This window comes from Loxodonta africana, chromosome 4, assembly GCF_030014295.1.
Source record: "Loxodonta africana isolate mLoxAfr1 chromosome 4, mLoxAfr1.hap2, whole genome shotgun sequence".
In the NCBI taxonomy this organism is placed as follows: domain Eukaryota; kingdom Metazoa; phylum Chordata; class Mammalia; order Proboscidea; family Elephantidae; genus Loxodonta; species Loxodonta africana.
This window is the reverse complement of record NC_087345.1, coordinates 130322088-130347294: the sequence shown is the minus strand read 5'-3', so window position 1 is coordinate 130347294 and position 25207 is coordinate 130322088. Positions and strand designations below refer to the sequence as shown.

Sequence of the window (25207 nt, the reverse complement as noted above, 5' to 3'; positions counted from 1 at the left end):
GGAGGGGAGATGTGTTAAATTAGGTAAATTTGGAAGTTAGATATTAGATTGGACTTTTCATTAGCCTAAATAGACAGAACAATATTTGCTACCTGAGAGAGAATGAAACAACTATAGGTACTTCTTGTGAGAAAAAAGGCAGGGGCAGGAATTGCCTGTGATGTGAGAAAAAAGGTCATTTTGCCCACATGATTATTGATAAATACACAAAAAAGTTGGAGATACATGGTGGTAAAATTTATAGCAGGGTAGTAGTAACTAAAATAGTAGTAACTATTATCTGTGACCATCTAGATACAATAATCTAGGTTACCACAAAATTAAAAGGGTGATTGTGCAAATATTATTGATTTGCCTCTCCAGATCTGCTGCCCACCATCTATATCCTATTCTACCCTGGAACACTAGTCTGTTGGAATAACTTTGCCCTTTGGCTTTTACTTGTCTTTGGCCAGTTGGTGCTTGGCAGGAGATCAGAGGTCAGGGCTGAGGAGCCTGAGCCCCTGCCTGTAAGCCTGGATTGGCTGAGTTACTCTCAGGGCTGCGTGCTCTGTCCAGCCTCTTCTCCTTCAGGATTTTCCACATCAATGAGGTCCATGGGGCAAAGGCTAAAGGAACAGGGTTTCTATTCTAGATTTGTCACAATGGCCAGGAATTTGGGATTTAGTTGCCAAAGTTTTAAACTGTTTTCTTTCAACTTATAAAATCGTATTTCCAGAATTACATTTCTCTTTTAGCCTGGTATCAAGAGGTGATAGAAAAGTTCTAAAACTAGCCTGTGGTGATAGTTACACAGTTTTATAAATTTGCTAGAATTTATCAAATTGCTTACTCACAATAGGTGAATTTTATAGTATGTAAATCATACCTTAATAAATCTGACTAAAAATAAAACTCGGTTTTCTGCCCTGCCTCATAGGTATTGGGCATTGCCTTCAAGTAACAGAGAAGGTAATTGGAAAATATGATTTCTTCCTAAACTCTACATTGTACATTCAATCTTTTTATTTATTTATTTTTTTCTATTTGGGATGAGTCTTTAGAATGCCAAAAATTTGTTAATTTTTTTTCCTTTTCAAATTATATTATTGAATTATTAGCAATTTCAATTCCCTTGACTTTAGGGTTGTATCAAGAGAAAATTTTAAAAATACCAAATATGATCTTAGATTGTATGTGTGGTAGAGAGTTGAAAATTCATGTGTTATTGAGGCCATAGGAAATAAAAAAAAAACAAAAACCTATTTCCTCTGAGGTTTTCACCAATAGGTCAAACTGTGAACCTTTGTATGTATCTTGAGAGGACATCTTGAAGACAATCTCTGACTAGCAGCAGCTGTATTATTTTTTTACTTATTCCATGTCATACTTTAGAAAAGAGAACACATACATATATACACACACATGAAGAGGTCAGAGATGTCAGATGAAGAAAGATACGTGACACAGAATGTACAACCCAAGGAAAGAAGTTCCGTTCAAACATCCCAACTTAAATTTAAAGGTATGGAATTCAGTTTTGTTTTTGTTTTTCTAGTTGTTACAGATTATCCATTTCTAACATTCTGTTCTATTCTGTTTCTGGACTGTTTCTCTCTCTCTCTCTCTCCTTCTTGCTCTCCCTTTCTCCCTTCCTTCTCTTTTAATAATAATAATAATGATGGTTTAAGAATGGCAAGCCCTATAACCATTTAGGTAGCACAAACTGCAGGCTTTTTCTGTGTTCTTTTACTTAATCTTACAAAATTCCTATGAGATTGGCTTTCTTTCTTTTTAGAATTTATCATCTATATCAATGTGGGACTAATACTTCTTTGCTTTAAAATAATATTTTGTCTGGTATAATGTCTTAAGCATATGCTGAGGAATTATGTACTTTCAATTAAAATTAATAATTTAATATTAATGAATATTTAGGTCATCATTCATAAACATGGCAATTTTTAATGCTAATTTTTTACCTCAACTTTTCAAAGCTTTTAAACCATGTCTTCACCAGCTTGCCTCAAAAAATAAAGTTTGTCCACCACCAACCTACATTTTAATTTAACCCTAAAGCATACCCTTCATACACAACGAGAATCCATCCTGCCACTTTTATGTGATTTGGCAAAAAGAGGTAAACAGAAATGAAAGGCCCAAATAAACAGTCTCACGTATAGAGATGACGTGCCCTGTGCTATAGCAAGACTTTTCCTTTTTAAATATTTCTCTTTTGATCTTCAGATCTTTGTTGATGTAGTACCCTTAAGAATACACTTCCCTACTTCTACATTTATGAAAATCCTGCTTAAATTTTGAGTCCTTGCTCAAGTATCATTTCCATCATTAAAATCCATGAATTTCCTTAGAGAAACATTTGTTCTTACCGATGCCATCCCTTCACTTGAATTTCTATGAGAGCATATTTCACTGATTTCTCTTACAGTTGGCAGGATCAGGAAATACTTTAACTGTTAGGCAATGGCAAGTTACTATATTAAATGAAATACGCCTGTGTTAGGGAGTATGATTCAAAATTCAAGTAACAATTAAAAAAACAAAAGACAGCTACATGTCATTTACCCTGAATGAGAACAATTGCAATTCTTTTGACTTTAGGGTTATAACAGGAGAAAATTTTTCAAATAACAAATATGGTATTAGATTAACTTTGTGATTGTATATTTGTGTTTCTTTTCTCATATGTTGAAAATCTGTTTTGTATTATAATTTAAGAATCACCATAAAATAGCATTGCCAATAATATGATTAAAGTGGATGCAAATGCTTTTGCGGTTATTTTGTCCTCAGTCTGTATCCCACTAGATAACCCAGTCAAATGACTGTTTGAGAATCATTTGAAATAATGCCTTTATGTATATTGAAATCACTAACTCAATACCCAGTTAGATTCTTTTCCTTCATTTTGCATTCTATTGTTATGGATCATGCTTTTGTTTTGTTTGTTTTTTAATTTGGCTTAATTTATTTTATAATTATGTCAAACATCTATGTTTTCAAAATCAAACCTATGTACCAAGGTACTTTCAGAGAAATCCAGCTCCTTCCCACCCTGTTGCCTCCCTTCTCCTATCCCATTGCCTTCCAGTGGATTCCAATTCACAGCGACCCTATAGGACAGAGTAGAACTGCCTCATAGGGTTTCCAAGGAGCGGCTGGTGGATTTGAACTGCCAACCTTTTTGTTAACAGCTGAGCTCTGCACCATCGAGGCTCCATTTCATGCATTAGGGAAGATTTTAGGATTTTTTTTTTTTTTTTTTAAGATTAAAGTAGTAAGACATCTGAAGCCATCTTTAGCTCCGATTTGTATTATGTCCTTTGAAAAAGAAATGAATTTGAATAACGGGTGAATATTACATTAAAACAAATGATTAATTAAAAATTGCATATTTGTGTTAATACCTGGGAGAATTATTAGGTGCATCAGGTTGATAATGTTTTCACAGATCAAAACCCTCAAACACTTAGCAATTTCTATGATGTAATACACAGTGTATCAGAGCTTACCATCCAGAGTATTATCATCATTAAATAAAACAAGTGTGTGTATTTGTATTTTTCTATTTACTTAGCCTTTATGCCTTGATTGCTTAATATCCATTGAAAAACAAAAACACTATATCCTACCCTTAAATTGTTATAAGTTCTTGGAAATGTACTTTTTAAAGCTAATCCATGTGTTTAATCTCCCAGATTGTTTGGTGATGTTGCACTGGTATAAAACTTTATTGGGAATATCTGGAATAGTAAATTGTATTCTGACCTTGACTTTGATCACTCTGACTCGTTTGGGTAAGTTAGAAGGTCTTAATTAACTAAAAATACGAAGGAAAAAAAATTTATTTTCCTCTTGTGACTCTTCATATTCATTCATTCGTTCTTCATTACATTAACGAAGATTTAATAAAATACTATACCTTACAGTATCTCAGACTCTATATTATACTCCAAAGTGATGATATGAGAATCTTATCCTCAAGTGGTGCAGAGTCTAATGGGGGAAAAACGTGTGTGTGTATATGTGTATATGTGTATGTAGAAGTGTAATTAAAAACAGGAAACAGATATATAAAGACTTTGTGTGTTGGTTCGTGATGATAAAGATGATGACAATAATAATGTGTGTGTGCATGTCCCGTAAGCAGGTATATTTGAAAACCATCTTTCTGAATTTCTTAAATGTTTATGAATAGGTAGAATTTCATGGTTTTTCTGAAATATGTTTATACACTTTATCTAAGGGTATATTTAGTTACTCTTCCTTATGTCCAACAAATGTTTACAGAGCAGTATTATTACAAATTCCCTAAATTAAAAAAAAAAAAAAAAGTCATGGTGAAGACTCTCATATTCTAGTGGGATAAATACGCATTAAACAAAGAGCTATGGTACAGTGTGCTAAATACAGCCTCAGACATTTCTATAAAACATTAAGAAAGCATGGAAAGACCATTTGTACTTCTGAGACCAGGAAGTTTGCTTTACTTGCTGCTGTATCACCAGTTCTTAGGACAATGCCTGGCACAGAGTAGGCCCTCAACAGATATGTGTTCACTAAATGAATTAACCATATATGATTTGAAATTATTTTCCAGTAAGTATAGTTATCCCTTCAGTTATTTCTGGCCCATATCATCAGAATCATCCCAAAGAATTTGTCACTGAGATGTTGCGCAGAGGAGATATTTCCCCAATGATAAATAATCCTGTTTCCAAGCTTTTCAGGGAGTGTTGCTACAATGCCCAAAAGAAAATAGTCCAAATATCACCCATGAAGAGGAAATTGGAAACCTGAAAGTGAATAGTGAAGCAAGAAGAAATATAAGTAATAAGGACACAGACCCCTGTGTTTCAAGAACTACAGGCCAAACAGGTATCTCTCCAGGCTTTGTTCTACACTAGGTTTAATAGTATGGATTCTCTAAGACCCCAGTGAACAGATATGCAATAGATAGGCAACAGCTCAAAATAACCAATAAAGATTTGATATACATCCACTTTGTACCAAAAACATGACTGATTTTTTTACTTTTTTTAAATTTTTGCAATGGGGAGTGGAGCTATAAAAAAGAACTTAAGAAATAGCCTTTTCCCTCATGGAATTTAAAATCAAGTTTCCATATATATGTAAGTCAATTACGATTATAAAGAAAAAAAAAATGATACAAACGGTGAATTTTATGCGATGTGAATTTTACCTCAATTAATATATATATATACCTCAGTTTCTTTCAGTATTATACCAAAAATCTCAGGTATTTTCAATTTGAAAAGACATGATTTTAATTTAAGAAAATTAAATGACTTGAGTCTCTTGCAACTAGAAAGAGGCTTAAAAAAAGCCTTATTAACCTTAATATTTTTTGATATCAAGGGGGAGAAGCAGATACATACAAAAAATAAAAAGGGAGATTCTACAAATTTATATGGAAAAAAATTCTAAGTGGTATAGATAATATTTCATCTAATTTCCTAAGTAGCCTTAATGTAATAATAATAAAAAAAAAAAACCTTAAATGGTTCACATTATTTTGGTCACTGTATTTCATGGCCTAAAAAAAAAAAACCTTTATGTCTGAGTTTTGTTTCTTTTTACTAATTTTCTTAATTCTCATGAATTATCATTTGTATTTGGGGCATCTAATGAGATTCAACACCTTTTAAGGAATGATTTTATCACAGATCCACACTTATTTATATAACACATAAGATCTGTTCTTTCTGCCAATTTTTAGAAATGCATATATAATATGGAAAGTCTGGTGGCATAGTGGTTAAGTGCTATGGCTGCTCATCAAAAGATTGGCAGTTTAAATCCACCAGGTGGTCCTTGGAAACTCTGTGGGGCAGTTTTACTCTGTCCTACAGGGTCACAATGAGTCGGAATTAATGGCAATGGGTTTTGGTTTATATATAATTTTTGTTCCTCATCTCCCACTCCCCCCCGCCACTGTTTCCTTATAGGATTGTGCCCATCGGAATGGCTAAAATATCAAGAGAAATGTTACTGGTTCTCTAATGAATTGAAAAGTTGGAGTGACAGTTATGGGTATTGCTCTGACAGAAAATCTCACCTACTAATAATACAGGACCAACTTGAAATGGTACGTGGCTTAGTATCATGGTAAGGGCATTAGCTTCCTTTCAATTAAAAATGGCGTTCCTCACATTTCTTCCCATCTGGGTTTAAATGATCATTTATCTTGATTACTGAGTTTTGGTACTCTTTAAATTTTGTACTCAAAGTGAACGCTGAGATTTTCGTTAGCAGCCGATTGCTTTAACCACTGCACCACCAGGACTCCAAGTCTTGTACTCATAGTGAGCGCTGACTCAGGTTAGTCTTGACTCTCAATAACTTGTAGTCGGTTTGCAAATACTGTATGCTTATATTTGTTTTTAGTAAGATATGAGTTGATTGCTATAAGAATTCCCAGGGAGAATGCTAGTTTTTCAATAAAATTCTAAAATCTTGATGTATCTGAATTTTTAAAATATTCTATTCATTTAGTTATTCATCACCCCCTTTTTAGGCTTTTATACAGAAAAATCTGAGGCAATCAAACTATGTGTGGATTGGACTTAATGTTACCTCCCTGAAGAAGACATGGACCTGGGTAGATGGTTCTCCATTAGATCCAAAGCTGTGAGTTTTTCCTAAAGGCGATCTAATTTGATTATTTTTGTATTGTAGGATTTGTCTACCTAAAATGCCTTTAAATTCACCACATTGGACTCTGAAATAATTCGCAGTGCTATAGCACTCAGAACAATGAAAAGTAATTTAATGTCCACTGGATTAATGATGAAGTCCCTGCATGGCTCAAACAGATAAAGAACTTGGCTTCTAACTGAAAAGTTGGAGATTCTTGGAAAGGAAGGCCTGGTGATGATTGGAAACCCTGTGAAGCACAGTTCTATTCTGATACACATGGGGTTGCCATCAGTTGGAACCTACTTGACAGCAACTGGTAAAACTAGGATTCATGATGGATATTTTGATTTGGTTTTCAAAGCAAAAGGATTTGAAAGAATAGTAGTTGTTTATTGTTCAAATATTATTCACACTTTATATGGAAAATTGGACTGAACCAATGTGGTCTTCTATTTTCAACATTCCCAATACTTATTTTAGTTATCATTATTGATTAAAAAAGCAGTGTATAATTTTTTATAACATTTCATAATGTTAAAAGAAAAGACAATAAATATAAAACTGAACAAAATAATCCAAAATTCTCTTGGTGTTTGCTTGAAATTAAGAATTTAAAAAATTTTCATCAACATATTTCATGTGTTCATATTTATTTTATAATAAAATATTCAAATAGCTATACAAATAATTAAACAGGTAAATTAAAATCTTATTCTTCTGTGTAGTAAGCAGAGTAATGGTCCCCAAACTATCACCTCCTAATCCCCCAAACCTGTGACCATATAGCAAAAGACGTAATTAACTAAGGATCTTGAGGTAGAGATATTACCCTGGAGTATTCAGATGCGCCTAGTGTAATCACAAACATCTTTAGATGACCAAGTCAGAAGAGGATGGTCAAAGAAAGAAAGTTTTCTGTAAAGACAGAATTAGAGATCAGAGTGATATGACCATGAGCCAAGAAATGCAGGTGGCCTCTAGAAGCTAGAAAATTCAAGAAACTCATTCTTTGCTACTATCTCCAGAAGGAACACAGAACCGTGTGCTCCTTGATTTTAGCCCTGTAAATCTCATTTTGGTTCTTGCATCCATAAGCGTAAGATGATAAATTTGCATTGTTTTAAGCCACTAAGTTTGTGGTAATTTGTTACAGCAGCATTAGGAAACTAATACACTGTGGTAACCATCTTAAAGATGCTTTTGTGCTATTTTCCCTTTACCCTTATTTTGTTATTAAATATTACTTATTGTCTATCTTATTGCCCTAACTTAAGGAATCTATGTATATTGATTCCAGACCTTATTTGGAATAGAGGATATAATGAAAGATCTGTGTCAGAAGGTAGAATTTTGTCACTGAACGTTACATGATCAATTACTTATGAAGTTGCTAAATTTTTTTTCACTCATGGCAAGTCTACTCAGCACTACCTTTAGGGTTGTTTTAACATTACAGTCTAGATCATTCCTAGGAATTTTGTTCAAAATATGTTCAATACAAAATTCTAATATAATTAAGTTGAGAAAAATGTATTCCCTAATATGAAAATTGAGTACTTATTTGCTCCATATCAATTGTGAGGTTATGTGCACTTCTTTCACAATTCTTGCTTGAGCTTTTATAGCATTCTGAATAAATCTCTCGTAGAAAAAATCACCAATACTACAGTATTTCATGAATAACTTTATTATTATATTTAACATATGTGATATTTTATAATACGTTATAGTATATATTTTATCATGACAATATTTTATAATGACAGTATAATTTCTTTACCCTTTTCATGGGTCAGTTTGTATATTGAATTCTTTAAAAACATCAATTAATTTAATTTTTATAACAATATCATAAGTTAGGTATTATTATCTCCTTTGCACAATTTGACATGAGACCAACAGAGGTTACGTGAGCAGTCTGTATAGACTTAACCTTACTTTTTAATCCAATTGAACCACAGGGAGCAATGGAAGGAGTCCTAGAACAGGAATATGGGGAAAAATTCATTCTTAGTGTTGTCATTCATGAACAGATTTTCTGGGACTCTGCCAGTCACAGAATACAATGCCACATTGCTGAGATAATGGTTAATGCAATGGTTAATGAGTCAAGGTATTTGAAATGTTTTGAAACTTTGGGTTACTTTTTTGACTTAAGGGAGAGTATTAGCTGAACAACACAAATGAACATCTTTAGCATCAATGATTAACAATGCATTTATTCTCTCCTGCAGATTCGTCATAAAGGGACCAGCTGAAGAGAACAGCTGTGCTGCCACCAAAGAAAACAAAATTTACTCTGAAACCTGTAGCAGCGTTTTCAAATGGATTTGCCAATATTAGGGTTTAAAAAAAAAACGATAGTGGGATAATTAGCAAAGATTTTGATATAATATTCTAATTGTTAATCTTTTAGGAGTAAGCCTTTAAAAATGAAATTAAATGCCAAAATCGCTTTTCCCTCTGTCATTTCTGTTGGTCTTAGCTTCAGAGTAGCTCACACTAATAATCTAGTATGTACCGTTCTAAATGTTTTATATCATAATATAATCCAGTGTGAGTCCATGTTTTTATATCTGGAATTTAGTTGTTGTTTATTTTATAACAAATATGATGAAATAATGTCTGCTTTTCTGTGTCTTGATTTTTCTGCTTTTAGGATCTTATGAAAATGTCTTATAGTTCTAAGGGTAGCATAATAGTGTGGACTTATATATACATATATATTTTAGCAAATCAATTTTCACATTTTTCTTTCTGTGTAGCATCTAGCTACTGCCACACTATCTTCACTGAAGTAATAACCTCTTTATTAATGGGTGTTTGTTTTTAGGCTTTGCTACTATAAATTATGCTACAGTAAACATCCCAAATATATTGTCTTAAGTAGTGGTGCTTTTATTTCGATGATATAAATCCTAAAAATGAATATTCTGGGTAAAAGTGTTAAATGTGTTGTTTGTTTTAGGTTTTACCAATTTTTTTTATACAGAGCACTTTTTAAAAAAAAAATCAGAAATTATCAAAGACTCATAAAAAGATGGCAGGTCTAGAACAAATAACTTTTTTTTTTTCTTCTGAAACTATTGAGAATAAGTTGCCAAATTGATGCACCATCACCCCTGGATATTTTAGTGTGTACTCCCTACAAAGACCTTCTCCTACATAACCACAATACAGTTACCAAAATTGGGACATTCACCTTGATGCAATACTAACAACTATGTCTCAGACTCTTTTTGTTTACTGACAGTCATAAAAAATGTTCTTTAGAATAAAAATATCCAGAGTGGAAGCAATTTCTGTGTTTAATTATCATGACTTTTTAACCTTTTTCAGTCAGAAAGAGTTCCTCAGCCTTGTTTTGATCAGTGATAAAAAGGAAATGGTAAGGTGCTTACGCAAATGTAAAGGAGGTGGTCTGACCTCGTCACTGAATTCAGGTAATCCTCCTCTAAACATTTGACAAATGAATTGAGATCTGAAGTGAGTAGCATTATATAGAAGAATAAGAAAATACTCCAGGGGGCCTAATAAAAAAAGGAACACTCTCTGAAAAAAAAAACCTTTGAATCTAGTATGTTATACACAAAAAAAATAATTAATCTAGTGTTTCTGGGGGTCAGAAAAGGAGAAATTGAGGTGAAATATGACTGGAAAATATGATGTGCCTTACGTGCCATGCAAGTATTTCAGTTTTTATTTCAACTACTATCGGAAGCCAATAAAAGGAAAGGTGTGTAAGTCCATCATCAGAAATATCAAATTAAATGGTGCATATTTTTCTTGCAAATCCATTTTCTTTCTGTGTAGCATCTAGCTGTCGCCACACTATCGTCACTGAGGTAAGCACATCTTTCAGTCCCTTTCACAAGAAACCTACAAGAAAAAGATTAAATAATATGTATTCGGAAGGCCTGTCATTTCTCACTTCTCCAATGACACCTTAAAAAAAAAAAAATCGTATCTGTCCAGAGTACTGAAAGGGTGTTCTGGACACAGTCCTTTCTTGCTGGGGTTGAGATATCCAAAAAGGTCCCTCTTCCAAGAATTCGTATTTGTTACACTGACATTAAGTTAATGACATATGATTGGTCATTTGTATAAACCAGTGATCCTCAACTAGGTGTGATTTTGCCCCCATCCTCCTCCAGGACACTTAGAATATCTGGATACATTTTTGAGTGTCAAGACTGCAGAGAAGGTGCTATGTTATCTAGTGAATAGAGCCCAGGAATGCTGCTAACATCCTGTAATGCACAGGAAAACCTCCTCCCAACAGCAAAGAATTATTCAGCCCAAAATGTCAGTAGTGTTGCTGTTGAGAAACTCCAATACAGAAACTCCAATAAGTGTCTGGTGTCACCATGGGGGAGGTTTCACTGAGGTCATGTGTGCATTCAACCCAGAGCTTTATAACCAGGCTTCTGTATTATAAAATCAAAGCCAAGATAAGACAAACTGTACTAAAATCAGGTTAGAATGAACATCAAATTGGACTTGAGTTGCAGAAAGACATCAGCAAACAGGTAATGTGAAGCTTGAAGAATGTATACAGAATTGGGGAAGACAGAAATGAGGCAAAAAATTTAATGTTGTTTTACCCTGTGCATGTGAATCTCATGTCTTTATTTTCAAAATCACCAAATAGGAGATCTTCTCCCTTATGTCTTACTTTAACCTCTCTGGTTAACTCCTAGGAGCCCTGGTAGTGCAGTGGTTAAAGTGCTTAACTGTTAACTGAAAGGTTGGCAGTTGGAACTCACCAGCCACTCTGTGAGAGTTAGATGTGGCAGTCTGCTTCTTTAAAGATTGCAGCCTTGGAAACCCAATGGGGCAGGATACTCTGTCCTACAGGGTTACTATGAGTCAGGATCAACTCAACGGCAATGGGTTTGGTTTTTTGGTTTGGGTTGACACTTGGGACTAATCTCAAAAAATGGCACAACCTTGTTTCCAACATGCACATTAATCTCAAGCCCTGGAGAAATTTGTCTAATTCACAAGTCCTAGAAAATGTTGCATTATCTTAATTTTTCAAAGAAAGAAAGATACTCACCAGATATTAAATATAGTACCATTTACCCATTCTCCTATTTGATTTTCTTTCCTCATCAGTCCAATCCAATGATCAGTACTGCATTTGTAGCGCATAAGAAAATTCTGGAAAGACAAGAGAAATTTGATAATTTTGCTTGTCAGCCTTTGCTACATCCCACTGAGTCTCTCTTGTTTGCAGGTTCCGAGGAGCAAGGTAACAAATGTTCAACTCTTGACTCCGCCAGAAAATAGCGATGTGATCTTGAAAAAGTACCTTAATCTCTCTGACCCTCAGTTTTCTCATTCGTAAAACAAAGATGTGAGACAAATTTTCTTTAAAATACCTTTTGGTTCTAAATTGATAAATATTCAACTTGGAAATACATTCCTCCAGAAATTTAAAACTGTAAGTTCCTGAAAGGCCAGTTTGTGACTGAGCTCTTATGCAGTATTTCTAGTCATCCATTATTTGCTATAATGCTTTCTAAAAAAATGTTCTTGTTGAAAACATACACAGCCAAAGAGACACCATTTCAACAATTTCTACATGGACAATCCAATGACATTGATTATATTCCTCAAGGTGTGCTACTATTCTCACTATCCTTTTCCAAATTATTCCCACACCATTTTCTTAAATTCACTGTCCCCTAAACTTTTCATCAAACCTTTTGAGTTGTCATTGCCAATTTGATCTCACATAGATCATTTATTAAAAGGGTATAATGCTCAAGGCAGACATACTTTACTAATTGAGATCAACAATTTTTCGATTCAAAGGAGACTACAGGCGATAGTTCTGGTTTAAGGTTTAAAGTTTAAAGATTATCTCAGGGCAATAGTTTTGGGGTTCATACAGCCACAGTGGCTCCAGGAATTATTCAGTTTGATGTTGTATCTTACTTCAAATCTCTATGTCTCCCCCAAAGCCATCAGTGTGCATGCCTGTGTATGCACACCCTTGTGCATACAGACACACATGTACACGGTTCATTAATTTAGAATCTGGTTATCAAATTTTAGTCTCCCATTTAGATTTCTAAAAACATCATTTAGGGATAAATATAATGCTTTTTTTTCTGACATTTTTTCTTTTCTTCTTCCTCCTTCAATGTTGAAACTCTCTTGCTACCTTAGAGTCCTTTTACCATAGAATTTATGTATATATATACACACACACATAAAGTTATTGGAGTCCTTAGGTGGAACAAATGATTAAACACTCAACTGCTAGCCAAAAGGTTGGCAGTTCATGCCCACCCAGTGGTGCCTCAAGAGACAGGCCTGGTGATCTGCTTCTGAAAGATCACAGACTGAAAATCCTATTGAGCACAGTTTTACTCTATACACATGGGGTCACCATGAGTTGGAATTGACTTGACAGCAACTAACATCAACAAGAATAGAAAGTCATTGGGTCTGGTCTACTACTAAACAGCTGAGAAATCACAAGCTCGACAGTGCATCACTGTGTTTCAATTTTCTGATAAACATAAAGGGGTTATACCATACCATATCATATGGTTAAATCCCACCTAATAACAGTGACACTGATAATCTTTGGCATTTTAACATACCATCTACTGCAGCATTTCATAAATTTATTTGAAATATTTTTCGATTTACTGGACCTAAGTGTTGGGTTTACAAAGGGTTAAGATTAATAAAACATTATCCCTGGACCTAAGGGACTTCATATGTAGTGAAGAAAATTATGTAGACATAGAGTTAGAAAATATCCTACTAGATAAGAAGAAGATAATGAGTATAACACATACAGTGAAATTGGAGCTTACAGGGAGGAGCACCTGAGAGCTTCTTTCACACTGGTGTGCTGTGAAAGGTGACTATGAAAGGAAGGGAGAAGAGGGCAATCCATATGCTAGGCTTAGGAAAGAGCTTGTTTCCAGAAAAAAGGCAAGGTAACATGTGCTGGAAACCAACTGGATATATATTATTGAATAATTGGAAAATTTGGATGAGGCTCAGAATTTGTAGTCTTGGTGACAAGGAATTAGGAAGTGTGTTTCCTAGATATTGTCCTATGAAAAATGTTAATCATTATTTGCTCAGTAATGATAATAATAATACCCACATAGCCCTCATTAAAAATGCAAGATACTTTAAAATAGGTGGAAATGAATATGGAAAATATTTCATGAAACAAGTTTTGTCTGATATCTTACTAGGGAAAATATTACTTTGTCATTTAAAGATATATTCAGAATATTTTAATTAAATAATTTTAAAGAAATAACCCATTTCTTCTATACATTACTTTTGTTACTCCTTCACAGGCAGCTACACCTCATTCTATTTGTCACTTAAATTTTCCCTGTTTTTGTAGTTTTCTATGCTCTTCAAAATATATGGGAATATTTTATGATCAAAGTCTTTTTTCTTGATCCAGAATATTCTTACTTGATATGTTTAATGATTTCTCTTAATTTGGAGTATTTCTGATTGCTACGTGCCATGATCTTGGCTATTTTTGCCAATCTTTGCTGATAAGATTTCTGTATGTAACTTTTTTTTTAATATAGTCTCGCTCTTTTTAAATCCCTTAAACATTTTATTTACATTCAATTTTTCGTCTTACTGCTAATGGAATCTTTTTTTTTACCCGAGAGGAGCTATAAGGATCAATGCAAGAATTTCTTAGAAAGTTTATTTTCAAAAAAAGTCTTTCAGAATTCAGCAGTGAAACTACTGAATACAAAAGCCTTGTTTATTAAATTGAACTTGTGACTTACTTCATTTGCTTCTCCATCTAGCTTTTCACATGTAATTCAGCTTTCTATACTTTTTGTTGCTTCCAAATAGTTTTGTTCCCTTGCACTGATCTATAAACTGATGTAGCCTGGTTCACATTCTTTTATTTTGACCCAATCTTCATGCTGATTGCATGAATACGTCTTGTTCATCACAGAAGTAACACAATGTTCTTTTAACTATGTGTCCTGCTGTATGCGCTTTATATTTGAAACAGGTCTCAGGTGCACATTCTTCTTCTTTTTTTTTTTTTAAATAAAGTTACATTACCTCTTCTGTTATCCTTTCTCCTTGAAGAGACTAATGAGAAGAAAACATTGATGCTTACTGTACGAGGGACTGGAGGAAAGAACAGACTTCACAAAGCCAGAGATACAGAGTTTTGCAACCCCTTGTTTGACTTCTTAGGCATTCTCTTTACTCATAAGATATTTGCTATGTAAATCAATATTTATTCAACAAGGATCCATTAAACTTTTATTTTGTACTTGGCTCTGTGCAGCAGCTAAGCATACAACTTCAAATAAGACAAGGTCTCTGCTCACTGGAAGCTCGTACTCGGTCTGGGGGAACACTTTCTAGCACACTATTACATTAATTACAGGTAGGAGCCCAGGTGGTGCAGTGGTTAAGAGCTTGACTGCTAACTGGAAAGGTCAGCAGTTTGAATCCACCAGCTGCTCCTTGGAAACACAATGGGGCAGTTCTACTCTGTCCTATGGGTTTGGTATGAGTCGAAATCAACTCAAAGGCAATAGGTTTTTTTTTTTTTTTTTGGTTAGAGAATGCTCTGATAGAGGCTTTCCTGGTACCTCAGAGACAGATAGCAAAGCCAAGCTGAGAGTCAAAGGATAGTTCCTCGAAGAGAGAGTGGAATGGAGAACTTCCTGAGGCAATTCTCTCTTGGTGGAACACTGGCTTTAAAAAAGTTTCCAAATACTACCAAGTTCTTCTATTTATACTTCTCGATAAGGACAGCTATGACATCTACCACTTCATTCAGCTCTTATGCTCTCCAAACAAAATATCCCCATGTTTTTTCACTATCTTATACGGTACATTCTGAATAATATATATTTTTTAATATTCTACATAAAACAGACATGTTTAGAAAGTTTTAAAAGCCTGTAATGACATTTGAATATTTCCAGTGCTATCGGGGATGTCCCAAATCAAAATAATTCATAAAGGAGTGTGTATTACCATTTCTTCCGTGGTGTCAATTGCAGTTAGTGTAGAACCTAGAGCCGAACAGTTGTAGCTACTTGAATGCCAATCTCCTTCTTCCTCAGAGAAATAATAGCATCTGTTTTTGTAACCAATCCAGTTATCTGGGCAAAAATACTGAGGACCCTTGTATATGTCAGCTTGCATTTTCTCTGAAAATGAGACAAATATAGATTTTAACATCCAGAAAAGTTTTATAAGTAAGACAATTATCCATCTCAAAATGTTAGTAAAAGAATGATGGATTAAAACCAAAGAAAGTAGATAGACATAATTAAAAATGTTAACACCAGAAATCAACTGAATATAAAATTAATATGAAAAATTCACAAAGTCAACAGTTGGCTTTTTGGGAATAATCTAAAATAAGATAGACCACTAGCAAGACTGATGGACAAAAAAATAATTAGAGAGGGATAAAGATAAAAATTCAAAACTTAAGGAAAGAGAATTCCTAAGAAAACACAACTTAGAACAACTGACAAAAAAAGTGATAAAACTGAATAACACTCTATCTAGTAAAGAAATTAGCTCTTTCATTAAAAAACTACCCACAAAAAAATCTCCCAGTCCTAGTGGCTTTACTTGTGAATACATCTAGTCATTTAAGAAAGAAATGACACAAATATTATGCAAACTTTTTCAGAAAATAGAAAAAGAGGGAAAAATTTTCAACTCAATTTTAGAGGCTGGTATAATCTTGATACCAATGCTTTACAACAGTATTATAGAAATGGAAATTATAGGTCAAAGTCTCATGAACATATGTGTGTACAACTTAAATATTACTTAATTTTATTAAAGGATATTAAAAGATTAATACATTATAATCAAATTAAGTTTATTCCAGAAATGGAAGATTGGTTTAACTTTTTTTTTTTAATCTGTGTAATTCAACACATTAACATCAGAAAGAAGGGAAGTTAAGTGAATATCTCAATTGGTCAATATAAATTATTTGTTAAGATTCAGGATAAAATTTCTAAGCCATTTAGGAATTAAAGGAAATTTCCTAAATATGATTAATAGTATGCACAAATAATCTTGCTTAATAGGGAAATATTGAAAACTTTTTCACAAAGATTGGGAGAGATACAAGGAACGACAAGTCATCTATCACTACTTCTACTCAATGTTGTATTGAGTCCTAGCCAGTAAACTGAGACAATAAATAAATAAATCATAAGAACTACAAATAATTATTTGCAGACAATCTGATTGTTCACATAAAACATCCAAAAGAAATGGGAGATAATTTATCAGTAATTAACAATTAAGCATAGCAAGGTTGCTAGATATAAGAAATATATACATATGTATACATACACATATGTGTATAAACATATAGATATGCAAATATACATGTGTAGTTTATTAAACAGTATTTCTTTATACCAACAACATATAGAAAAGAAAATTAAAAAGGAGGTACCACTTAACCATTGTAGTATAAAACATCAAGTATTTAAGAATAATCTTTAAAAAGATCTGCAAGACACCATTCTGACAGCTATAAAATATTGATGAGCAAAGTCATGACCAAATTAAATGTTTCAAATGGATGATTCAATATTGTTAAGGAAGACAATTCTCCCAAAATTGACTGTAGATTTAATACAATCTCAATGAAAATTACAGATTCTAAAATTTATATGACAATTTAAAGGACCTAGAATTGTCAGTATCAGCAGTAGGCCCCTGGCCTTGTTCCGATTGATGATATTGAGCTTTTCCGTCATCTCTTTCCACAGATGTAGTTGATCTGATTTCTGTATATTCCATCTGGCGAGGTCCACGTGTATAGTGGCCCTTTATGTTATTGAAGAGAGTATTTGCAGTGAAGAAGCTGTAGGTCTTGCAAAATTCTATCATGTGATCTCCGGCATTGTTTCTGTCACCAAGGCCATATTTTCCAACTACCAATTCTTCTTCTTTGTTTTCAACTTTCACACCATAGCCAAAGTATGACCTTAAGTATGTTGCTGTTATTAGGTGCCCTCCAGTTGATTCTGATTTGTAGAGACCCTGTAGCAGAGAGTAGAACTGCCCCATAGGGTTTCCAACTTTGGATTCAAACTTTGGACCTTTTGGTTAGCACCCGTAACTCTTAACCACTGCACCACTAGTGCTGCTTGACCTTGAGTACACCCCACCCAAATTTAGGGAACATCTCAAGAATAAATTTGACACATTGAACACTAATGACCAAAGACCAGGCGAGTTGTGAGATGACATCAAGGACTTCATATATGAAGAAAGCAAGAGGTCATTAAAAAGATAAGAAAAAAAGAAAAGACCAAAATAACTGTCAGAAGAGACTCTGAAACTTTCTTTTGAACACAGAGTAGCTAAAGCAAATGGAAGAAATGATGAAGTAAAAAAGTTGAAAAGATTTCAAAGGGTGACTCAAGAAGACAAAGTAAAGCATTATAATGACATGTTCAGAGACCTGGAGTTAGAAAACCAAAAAGGGAAGGACACACTAAGCATTTCTCAAGCTGAAAGGACTGAAGAAAAAATTCAGACCCCGAGATGCAATATTGAAGATTCTACAGGGAAAATATGAAATGATGCAGGAAGCATCAAAAGAAAATGAAAGGAATACACAGAGTCACTGTACTAAAAAGAAGTGGTCAACATTCAATGATTTCGTAGGTAGCATATGATCAAGAACTGATGGTACTGAAAGAAGTCCAAGCTGCACTGAAGGTCTTGGGGAAAAACATGGCTGTAGGAGTTGACAGAATACCAACTGAGAAGTTTCAACAAGTGGATGCTTTTGGTGGAAGCGCTCACTCATCTATGTCAAGAAATTTGGAAGACAGCTACCTGGCCAACTGACTGGAAAAGATCCATATTTATGTCTATTCCCAAGAAAGATGATCCAACCAAATGCAGAAATTATTGAACAATATAATTAATATTACACATAAATAAAATTTTGCTGAAGATCATTCAAAATCTGTTGCAGCAGTACATTGACAGGGAACTGCCAGAAATTCAGGCTGGTTTCAGAAGAGGCTGCAGAACCAGGGATATCATTGTTGATGTCAGATGGATTCTGGCTGAAAGCAAAGAATACCAGAAAGTTGTTTACCCGTGTTTTATTGACTATGCAAAGACATTTGGATGTGTGGATCATAACAAATTATTGATAACGTTACAAAGAATGGGAATTCCAGAACACTTAATTGTGCTCATGAGAAACCTGTACATAGATCAAGAGGCAGTCATTCAAACAGAACAAGGGAATACTTCGTCTTTTAGAGTCATGAAAGCCGTGCGTCAGGGTTGTATCCTTTCACCAAACCTATTCAATCTGTATGCTGAGCAAATAATCTCAGAAATTGGACTATATGAAGAAGAATGAGGCATAAGTATTAGAGAATGATCCACTAACAACCTGCGTTATGCAGATGACACAACCTTGCTTGCTGAAAGTGAAGAGGACTTGAAGGACTTACTGATGAAGATCAAAGACCACAGCCTTCAGTATGGATTGCACCTCAACATAAAGAAAATAAAAATTCTCACAACTGGACTAATAAGCAACATCATGATAAATGGAGAAAAGGCTGAAATTGTCAAGGATTTCATTTTACTTGGATCTACAATCAACACCCAGGCAAGCAGCAGTCAAGAAATCAAAAGACACATTGCATTGGGCAAATCTGCCACAAAAGACCTCTTCAAAGTGTTGAGAAGCAAAGAAGTCACCTTAAAGACTAAGGTGTACCTTACCCAAACCATGATGTTTTCAGATGCCTCCAAAACCGAACCAAACCCAGTGCTGTCGAGTTGATTCTGACACATAGCGACCCTATAGGACAGAGTAGAACTGCCCCATAGAGTTTCCAAGGAGTGCCTGGTGGCTCCGAACTGCCGACCCTTTGGTTAGCAGTCGTAGCACTTAACCACTATGCCACATATTCTTGCAAAAGCCAGACAGTGAATAAGGAAGACTGAACAAGAATTGATGCCTTTGAATTATGGTGTTGGCAAAGAATATTGAACATGGACTGCCAAAAGAAAGAAAAAATCTGTCTTGGAAGAAGTACAGCCAGAATGCTCCTTAGAAGCAGGGATGGTGAGACTACGTCTCACATACTTTGACCATATTATCAGGAGGTATCAGTCCCTGGAGAAAGACACCATGCTTGGTAAAGTAGAGGCTCATAGAAAAAGAGGAAGTCCCTCAATGAGATGGATTGACACAATGGTTGCAACAATGGGCCCAAACATAGCAACGATTGTGTGGGTGGTGCAGGACTGGGCAGTATTTTGTTCTGTTGTATATAGGAGTCACTATGAGTTGGGAGTGACTCGAAGACACCTAACAACAACAATAGAATTGCCGAGGCAATCCTGAAGAAGAAACACAAAGCTAAAAGATTTTAAATACTGGGTATCAAGATTTATTATGAAGCTACTGTATTAAGACAGTATGATACTGACACAGGGATAGATAAGACAGAGGTAATAGAACAAAATAGCAAATCCAGTAGAAAACGCCTTCGCTGACACAGCAGATTTATGACAAAGAACCAACTGCATTTAAACAGGGAAACGATGCTGTTTCTAATAAATTGTTCCAGGTCAAATGAACATTTGAATAGAAAAAAGGCATACTCTCTACCAGTAATCATAAAAATAAATAAATTTTGTCTGCATTATAGCTCTGAATGTGAAAGGTAGAAGACATAATAAGGAGTATGTTAGAAACCCTAGGAGAATACCTTTACGTCTTTTCAATATAGTAAATCTCTTAAACAAGAGAAAGTAGTAACAACAGAGAAAAAAGAAAATTTACAATACTTTATAATTATTTCTATTAATCAAAAGACCATACAGAAGGTTAAAAGTTAATCTTCAGAGTAGAAAATATATCTGCAATACCTATAAATTTCAAACGACTCTTTTTGGTTGTTAATTGCTGACTAGTGGAATCTGCCTCATGGCAACCTCATATGTGCAGAGTAAAGGTGCTCCATGGGGTTTTCAAGGCTGTGACCTTTCAGAAGCAGGTGCCAGGGTTGTCTTCCAAGACACCTCTGGGTGGGTTTGAACTGCCAACCTTTTGGCTAGTATTTGAGCGCTTAACCAATTATGCCCCTCAGGGACTCCTCGAAAGACTAGAATATGTAAATAACTCTTATGGATCAAATAGAAAAAAGAGGCATAACTCAATAAAAATATGGATGAACTATTTGAATATGCCTGTCACAAAATAGTGCCACCCAATGACCAGGAAATGTGAAAAAGTACTTAACAGTATTAGTCATCAGGCGAATATCAATTAAAGACACAATAAGGTCCCAGTACACACTCATCAGAATGGCAAAATGGATAAAATTGACAACAAAAATTTGACAAGGATGGGAAGCAACTGGCATTCTTATACTTTTGATGGTATAGTGAATAAAAAGCAAACAAACAACAACTACAAGACGGAATGGGAAAGATTCAGCTAAAGTTGATCTACACATAGGCTATACTTACAATTCCACTCATAGATATATCTCAAATGTTATACATACATTATTCACTAAAATACATGAATAAGGTTGTTCAAAGCAGCACTATTTGTAGCAGTCAAAATGTGGGACAATCCAAATGTCCATCAAAAGTAGAATGAGTAATTAATTGTGTTGTATATATTTTTTTTTTTTTTTGTATACATAGAATGGAATACTCTACAGCAGGGGTCCAAAATTATAGCGGGAAACCAAATTCAGCCTACCTTCTGTTTTTGTACAGCCCATGAGCTATGATTTTTTTTTTATTGTGCTTTAAGTGAAAGTTTACAAATCAAGTCTGTCTCTCACACAAAAACTTATATACACCTTGCTACACACTCCCAGTTGCTCTCCCTCAACGAGACAGCCCACTCCCTCCCTCCACTCTCTCTTTTCATGTCCATTTCGCCAGCTTCTAGCCCCCTCTACCCTCTCATCTCCCCTCCAGACGGGAGATGCCAACATAGTCTCAAGTGTCCACCTGATCCAAGAAGCTCACTCCTCACCAGCATCCCTCTCCAACCCATTGTCTAGTCCAATCCCTGTCTGAAGGGTTGGCTTTGGGAATGGTTCCTGTCCTGGGCCAAGAGAAGGTCTGGGGGCCATGACCACCGGGGTCCTTCTAGTCTGTCAGACCATTAATTCTGGTCTTTTTAAGAGAATCTGAGGTCTGTATCCCACTGCTCTCCTGCTCCCTCAGGGATTCTTTGTTGTGTTCCCTGTCAGGGCAGGCATCGGTTGTAGCCAGGCACCATCTAGTTCTTCTGGTCTCAGGCTGATGTAGTCTCTGGTTATGAATGGTTTTTACATTTTTGAATGGTTGAAAAAAATCAAAAGAATATTTTATGACATGTAAAAATTATATAAAATTCAAATACCAGTTTTCTGTTTTATGAAAACATGGTCATGCTCATTTGTTTATTTTCTATGACAGCCTGCACACCCTCAATGAGATGCATTGACAGTGGCTGCAACAATGGGCTCGAGCATAACAACAATTTGTGAGGATGGTGCAGGACAAGGCAGTATTTTGTTCTGTTGTACACAGGGTTGCAATGAGCTGCAATCAGCTTAATGGCACCTAACAACAACAACCTGGCCCTTTGCATAAAAAGTTTTCCAACACTTCCTACAACAACGACAGTAAATAAACTGTTGATACATGTCATGGCAGGAAGAATCACAGAAATACAATGCTGAACAAAGGAAACTAAAGGATACATGCAAATTGCATGATTTTATATATGTATGTATATATATTTTGACCAGTAACTCTGATCTAAGGCAACATAAGTCAGAGGGAGTGTTAAGTGGGTTATGAGTTTATCAGGAAAGGACTTTGTCTCAATTATTCTTGCTTCTTTTAATGCCTTATACAAGCCTTGTTATATTACGGATATCCATAAACGTATCATAAATAATGAGAAGAAAATCAGAATAATAAGAAAAGACCACGATTGAGACAGAAAAAGAAAATGATAATAAGAAGATTATATAATAGAACGACCTAAAGGAGAAAATAAATGAGAAAAATGGATGTAATTTACTCACTTGTTATAAAATAAATATTGGAAGAAATAGATATGACAAAAATAGCACATATTAAATAGGTTAGCGTCTTCCTTCTGTCCATAAAACCTGAAAAATAAAAAAAACAAACAAACAAAAAAAAAAAAACCATGTATTTAAATAAGGAAACAAGAAAAAAGAAAGACTAAATTAGTATTCATAGCTGGTATCTAACAAAATTCTTTAGGCATTATGTTCTGATTTCTCACAAGGAAACGACGCACTATGTACTTTTTCTCTTTGCCACGTAGAAAAATGTGCTTTTTCTTTTGGTTGAAATTTCTCAGTGAAGCACTTAGCTAAATGCCGTTACCCTGGATCACTCTTACTATCACAGTCCAAGGAATCAGGTATGTGTGCCTCTCTAGGGTAATATCACCTCAGGCCTAGAGCCTTGGCCTATTTTACTCTTCAGTATCTTTCCTCTGTAGAAAAAGATCAGCATAACACTCTGAATTTTTCTAAGAATTTTTACTTTGTAGCTAATGAAGTTTATTTCATACAGAGACCAAATAATATAGTTAAAAGGTCATAGAATAATCATTCAGAAGAGTTGGGTTTGGGATTTCTGCTACCTAAAGCAAAGGAGCTTGGAACGAGCATAATGGAAATAATGTTCACGCATTGTGACGCATGTAACTAGTGTCACTGAACAATTTGTGAAGAAATTGTTGAATGGGAATCTAAACTGCAGTGTAAACCTCCACCAAAAACACAATAAAATATTATTTAAAAGAAAAAAGTGGTGGAACAGCTTGGACAAGCCATTGTTTTTTTCATTGCTAGTAATCATCTAGGAAAAAAAAAAGTATATATATATGTGGGACACATTTTGTAGTGAAACGTTTTTATTATTTTATATGATTATATTCATTACTATTGTAAAATTTTATGAAATTAAAAAAAATGTAGTAAGTATTTCAAGATAGGCCATAAACCTTTTGAGAGAATTTAGCATTCCTATTTTTTTCACCTCATGAAGAACTACTTATCCTTTTGTTAAATAAATTTTGGCCTTAGTGGATGAATGAACAAAATAAAATTTAAAGTATATCTAAATGTACACAACTCAGAGATAATCAGTCTCATCATTTGGGATAACATCCTTCCACCCATATATCTCTCTAATCTTATTTTCATACATATAACCTACCCCTCAACACTCATAATTTTAAATTAATATAATCATTATATATATATATAGTCTTATATTCAATGTTTCAATCAATAATTTGTTCTTCCCATGTGTAGTAGATTTTTAAAAGTGGTCCCCAATGAATCACACCTCCCTTTGATACTACTTTGTGACTCTGTGACTTCTTCCATCAAAAGGTATACTGTATTCCCTCATGCTTGAATATGAATTTGCCTTGTGCCTTGCTTTGATCAAGAGAATGTGGCAGAAATGACACTCTTGGACTTCCCAGCTCGGACCTTAAGAGGCTTTGTAGTTTCTACTTTCACCATTTAAAGAAATTCAGGCTTACGTACTGGAGAGAGAAAGCGAAAGAGAGTAAGGGAAAAAGAGAGAGAGACAGAGACAGGGGCACAAAGCAGACACACACACACACACAGAGGGAGAGAGATAGATAGAGATCATGTGGAAGATAACCAAAAGTGCTCCAGCTAACATCCAACCACAGAGGCCTCCAACTTAAGTAAGGTCATTTTGCACCTTCAGATATTTCAGCTGTCATCACATAGAAGAGAGATTAGCTACCCTACCCTTCTTAGCGTTGCGGGAGGTATCTTCCGGGAGCCAAGGTAGCAAGGTTGTTTAGGTAAGAGTGTTGTAGGGAAATACGCTTTCCGTAGTTAAAAAAAAAAAAAAAATTTTTTTTTTTTCCTTAGTTAGCTACCCCTAAAGTCTACTCCACTGCCACTCCATAAAACAATTTTTTAAAATATTAGAAGCAATGGCTAATTTAAAAGTTTTTAAACATTAAGCCTCTCTCCATTATAATTAAAGGTAAGATAAAGTAAATCTAAATTTTCAAGGGTGAAACAGTCATTTATAAATTAAATTTTTTTTGATATAATTTTCTCTTATGTGAATGATACCTAAAAAAAATGATTTTTTTTTTTTCTGGCTTGATGGAAGAAACCACAAAACCCAATGGTTATCTTCAAAGGCTTTTGTTTAACATATTTGATAAGTTACATTCATTTTGAGCAATTGGAAATGGACTTACCTTTCTTCTTTTCACCTGATCCTTGGTTGCTGTTATCAGTGGTTGGCACCCTTTTAGCCAGTGCTGGTAACTGGATACTTTGATTTATATCTTCCAAATTAATTCTCCAGAGTTTTAACTTTATTTAACTTTAGAATGCAAATATTATTATTGTTTTTACAATACAGCTCCAAACTAGAGTTATGCAACTTTAGAAGAGCGACACAAGGTTTTAAACTGCAACCTTTCTGA

General features: G+C 34.5%; 2 protein-coding genes across 2 annotated transcripts in view; one reads left to right on the top strand and one right to left on the bottom strand.

The window, feature by feature from the left end:
* LOC100658850 (killer cell lectin-like receptor subfamily F member 1) overlaps positions 1–9830 on the top strand; it is a 20353-nt gene extending 10523 nt beyond the window's left edge. The window contains exons 2-7 of the mRNA XM_003410681.3: positions 1375–1504; positions 3699–3797; positions 4723–4878; positions 5970–6109; positions 6539–6651; positions 8895–9830. Of these exons, the coding sequence (XP_003410729.2) occupies positions 1375–1504; positions 3699–3797; positions 4723–4878; positions 5970–6109; positions 6539–6651; positions 8895–9003 (747 nt within the window). The 3' untranslated portion in view covers positions 9004–9830. The remainder of the gene's footprint in view (positions 1–1374; positions 1505–3698; positions 3798–4722; positions 4879–5969; positions 6110–6538; positions 6652–8894) is intronic.
* On the bottom strand, positions 8325–25207 carry CLEC2B (C-type lectin domain family 2 member B). Its single transcript, XM_023549104.2, has 5 exons — positions 24977–25207; positions 22767–22853; positions 15676–15851; positions 11720–11823; positions 8325–10539 (listed from the first exon to the last, which is right to left on the bottom strand). The coding sequence occupies exons 2-5, from the start codon at positions 22846–22848 to the stop codon at positions 10422–10424; spliced, it is 480 nt and encodes a 159-aa protein (XP_023404872.2). The 5' UTR covers positions 22849–22853; positions 24977–25207; the 3' UTR covers positions 8325–10421.

What these genes read in the sequence shown, in the direction of transcription:
- CLEC2B (XM_023549104.2), bottom strand. Translation starts at nt 22,848, where the DNA reads ATGGACAGAAGGAAGACGCTAACCTATTTAATATGTGCTATTTTTGTC. An exon ending in TTGACACCACGGAAGAAATG is followed by an intron (nt 11,824 to 15,675) that starts GTAATACACACT and finishes TTGTCTTTCCAG; the next exon opens with AATTTTCTTATGCGCTACAA. An exon ending in GGTACTATATTTAATATCTG is followed by an intron (nt 10,540 to 11,719) that starts GTGAGTATCTTT and finishes TTTTTCTTGTAG; the next exon opens with GTTTCTTGTGAAAGGGACTG.